Source organism: Triticum dicoccoides, chromosome 6B, assembly GCF_002162155.2.
Source record: "Triticum dicoccoides isolate Atlit2015 ecotype Zavitan chromosome 6B, WEW_v2.0, whole genome shotgun sequence".
Taxonomy (NCBI): Eukaryota; Viridiplantae; Streptophyta; class Magnoliopsida; order Poales; family Poaceae; genus Triticum; species Triticum dicoccoides.
Window position 1 is genome coordinate 268,791,222 of NC_041391.1, and position 4,132 is coordinate 268,795,353.

Genomic DNA, 4,132 nt, shown 5'->3' on the forward strand with positions numbered 1-4,132 from the left:
GGGCGTGCCGGCCGCCCTCATATCTGCCATATATTTAGGTTGGATATGAGGGGGTGTCGGTCAGCCTGGGCGTTTGAGACACGTTTGAGACGCTCGTCTGTGTCTGATTTTCGTGACCGGGCGTGTCGTCCGGGCATTTGAGGCCGGTTTGGTGTGCCCGCCGTAGATGCTCTTAGCTGGGCAACTCGCGTGAAGATTTGTGGACTAAAAGGCTTTTCGTTTGTGAATTTGAAGTTCCAATTTTCTAATGGGTTCAAGCACACGATGACCAACATACAAGTACATGGCAGCAAAAAATCGTTGGGTTCACTGCTCCGCCCTGCGACAAACCTATAACTAATGAAGTTATTGAAGTTACATCATACTCATTGTTCTTTCAAATAGCGTCAGAAGCAATGTGAAGTTCAAAAGAAGTACTAGTACAACACAGCAACATTGCTAAAGTTCCACGACACCAACTACACGAACTTCAGTGCGACAGCCAACAGAAGGTTCATTACTTTTACAAGAACAAGAACGTAAATTAATCTTCATCTTCTTAGCACAAAGAAAGAGCGAGTGAGTCTTCCCCACTTCTTTGTCTTCACTAGCCCTCTTCTTATCTGTTTGCTCTTCATTGTTAACTTCTTAAGTTGACAGCTCAACTGCGAAAATAGTGTAGTATCTAGTGATGCATTTGTTGAAAAAAAGCAGGAACTGGTCATAAGACTAGTAAGAAACATGTACACTCGAGTATCAGCTTCACGAAAGAGAATATCTGTACATAATTTATGTATTGTAGTAGGAAGAAGTACGTACCGTTTGCTTTTGCCACCATGGCTGAACTTCTCATAGACCTTTTCAACCAACTGCTCAATGGTATTGCTATCCTAAAAAAATTTTAAACAGAGGGATCTTATCAAAAAAGAGGCATGGAATTAATTATTTATTTGCATATTAAAAAGAATGTAAAGAACCATTGTGTACCAACACCTGAAGAAAACATTTTTTTTACCATTTCCAGAAATTCTAACACAAGATCTTTAACATTATCAGAAATTGTAAAACAAGACACATGCGAAAATTGTATAAACTAATCTTTTAATAGCGGGCTATGACGTTCTATGTTTGACGCTAAATTTGCGCTACAACATGCGAAATCATACACGATGCATTTAGGGTGATGCCTCTCCAAACGACATAGCTACGCCATAGTGTCCGGATATCACAGTATATAAAATTATAATTGAGATGGAAAAAATATACCAAAGAGAGGACACTATTGCTCTTAGGCATGCACAAGTTTACCTCAAGCCCTCAAGCTCACAAGGTGTCACGCTTTTGTCCAATGTATTCCCTCCGTTTCTAATATAAGCCCTTTTATAGATTGCAATACGGACTATATAGACATATTTTAGAATGTAGATTCAACTATTTTTGCTTCGTATGTAGTTCATATTGAAATCCCTAAAAGCTTCATATTTAGGAACGTAGGGAGTTTGAGTTTCAGATTGACCGAACAGAGGGTTTCATTTTCATAATTGGGAAAGTACTTACTTCTCCATCTCTAAGCCATCTTTTCAGCCGTACCAGCAGTGTATCAGCAGAGGCAGCCTCCCTCATAGTTTTGTCAGTAGCTAGGTGTATGCCAACGACCTTACCCATTTCATTAAACAATGGGGAACCTGATATACCTGCTGTGGTGCTACAACTATTTATAAGGTTCAGCTTGTACTTCGTCTCATGAAATGGTTCATCTCTGCAATCAAAAGAAACGAATGTAATTTTCCTACAGTCTCACTATGTGATGATAACCAACTGGTCATCGGATGTCATAAGTGTACTTACACTATTTCTCCTGGAAGGATTGTTGGTTCTTTCACCAATACCAGGTCCTCCAGTGGTTGATCGACTTGTACTTTTGGGCAGCTGAACCCAAGTACTGCAACCAGGTCAAAACGCGATGGTTCTTCCGATTTGGGACAGAACATGGGAAGTTCTTGTAATACGGGAACATTCTTGACCAAAAATAATAAAAGGTCAAGATCTGAATCTCGGTAGTGAATCATGTCAATGGGATAGTCTTTTGTTCCATTGTACAATCTAATTGTTGCATCTTTTGGATTGCGACCCAGATTATGGTTGCACGTGACAAAAAAACTCCTCTCTGCACGTGAAAGCACCACGAGAGCATTGCTAGTGTATATAGCTTCCTTCTTTTTCTTAGTCCCCCTTGTCTGGATAATCCTCACCACACTACGAAACCATGGGCGTACTGCGTTGACCAGCTTTTGGTATTCATCTTCTGTCAAGCAAGAACGAGTACCTACATATGATGTGAAAAAAGTATATATAATCTCTTAAGCTAATGAGCTAAGTAGTGCAAGTTGTATCATAACTACTGGCAAACCCAGCAAAAAAAAAGGCAAAAAAAAAAATAGGCCAGCAAATATTTTTTGGATCAAGTCAAACATGGAGTCGTGGTAATCCTACGCCCACACCTAATAGTACCGGGGGCGTATCAAAAAAATTGCGGGCTCTCTACAAAATACGGAATCAGTCCCCGTTTCTGCTAGACCTAGTAATACGAAGTTGCATGTAATATTGTAAAATCTTCTTTTTTGCGGGCTAATATTGTAAAATCATTGAGAATTAATCTCAAGAAAATCCAGTCTTCCGTCCATACATGGAACAGAGAAATGTTTTCCGGCATTCTACACCACACAAATCGAAACAGAGAAGAAAGAACATGCAAGCAATTTGACCAGAAAAACAAGAAAGTCCGATTTGCAAGGATATACAGACCACCTAAAAACAACACTTTTCCCACATCGTTCACCAATGAACACCTACTATTACCTCCGAAAACACATCTGTTGAGATTATATACGTACCGGCCGACGAACTACCGGCTGCTGTTCCACTTGAACCCGCGGCAACTGCACCTCCACCATTGTCCTCCATTTTTCTTCTTCTCTAGATTTGAACACCAGTGCGGGGAGAAAGGAGGGCAGCTAGGGACTGAAGTATAGTGATGCACCGGACAGCGTCCTTCACCGGAAGAGAAGTTAATATTACATTTACTGATGGTTTCCCATTTGGGAAAAGTCCAGCTACTGCTTCTGGCTATCTGCGCTTATAATGCATCCAAATATCGCAAGGGCATTGAAGGGCGGTAGGTCTTGCATATTCACTCTATTTTTTACAAGCCAAGCTTTTATCTATTTGATGAAAGCCGGATATTATTCGTGGACTATGAACGGACACATTTAGTCGTTTGGTGTTGAGCCCCTTATCATTCCTATAAGGACGTGCATGTAACAATCTTCTCTTCTCATGCCCCCCCAAAAAAAAATTCTTCTCTTGTCAGGCTATAATGATTATCTATTAGTATCATCACTAAAAATTAATGTTTAATTAAATAAAAGCGTACATGCAACCGCAAAAAATGAAATAATGTCCATGAGATGAGGAATACATATGCTACAATTACTCCTAGAAAGGATGTTGGAGTACCCACCTCCTGGGGTGCTTCATGGGTGAGAGTGCACTCTGCGCCATCTCTTTCCTGGTGGCGTGCTGCATGGGCCTCTCAGGGGCTCTCCACGCCATCCTACCTGCACGGCCGGCGCGCGCCCGCCACGGGGGTCCACAACAGGTGGATCACCAGCACACGCGGGGTCACCGTCTTGTGGTGTTCTTGGTCGCGTGCGACGGCTTAGCCGAACCAGCCTGTTGACGTCCTTCGTCACGTGTCGGCTAGTTTGTTCACGCCAGGCGGGCGGATTGCTCCCTGTGCTCTATCGTCCGATTTGCTCGAATGGTGTGCACCAGGGCGGCCTGCCCCGGGGGTGCATGACGGGCGGACTGAGGGTGCCACCGTCATGTGGTGATTTTGGTCACACCTGCGTCTGAGGTCTCGCGCGATGGCCCATGGATGCCTGGCCAACACGAGTCCTCCTATTAGCCTCGTTCACCTCCCACGAACTCCGTCGCTTGCGCAAGATGGCCACGTGCCCGCAACCGGGTAGGTATGTGTCGTTCGCGAGAGTTGTGCACGCGCATCATTCACACCCTGCTTCATGGCTCAACGTCCCTGTCGGTCGCAACACGTTGGGTTGTTTCTTCACTCGGCCCGGGTAGGCGACGTGGC

General features: G+C 43.6%; 1 protein-coding gene across 1 annotated transcript; it reads right to left on the reverse strand.

Annotated features, from left to right (window-relative positions):
- Positions 1–305: 305 nt before the first annotated feature.
- LOC119323940 lies at positions 306–3,007 on the reverse strand. Its single transcript, XM_037597651.1, has 5 exons — positions 2,874–3,007; positions 1,828–2,305; positions 1,537–1,738; positions 799–869; positions 306–644 (listed from the first exon to the last, which is right to left on the reverse strand). Exons 1-5 carry the CDS (start codon positions 2,941–2,943, stop codon positions 641–643), a joined length of 825 nt encoding a protein of 274 aa, XP_037453548.1. The 5' UTR covers positions 2,944–3,007; the 3' UTR covers positions 306–640.
- Between the last annotated feature and the right edge of the window lie 1,125 nt (positions 3,008–4,132).

Bases quoted from the DNA above. Each gene is read 5' to 3' on its own strand.
- LOC119323940 (XM_037597651.1), bottom strand. From the start codon at position 2,943: ATGGAGGACAATGGTGGAGGTGCAGTTGCCGCGGGTTCAAGTGGAACA. The intron at 2,306-2,873 runs GTACGTATATAA...CATCATATGTAG, and splicing joins AGCCGGTAGTTCGTCGGCCG to GTACTCGTTCTTGCTTGACA. The intron at 1,739-1,827 runs GTAAGTACACTT...TTTTGATTGCAG, and splicing joins ATCCTTCCAGGAGAAATAGT to AGATGAACCATTTCATGAGA.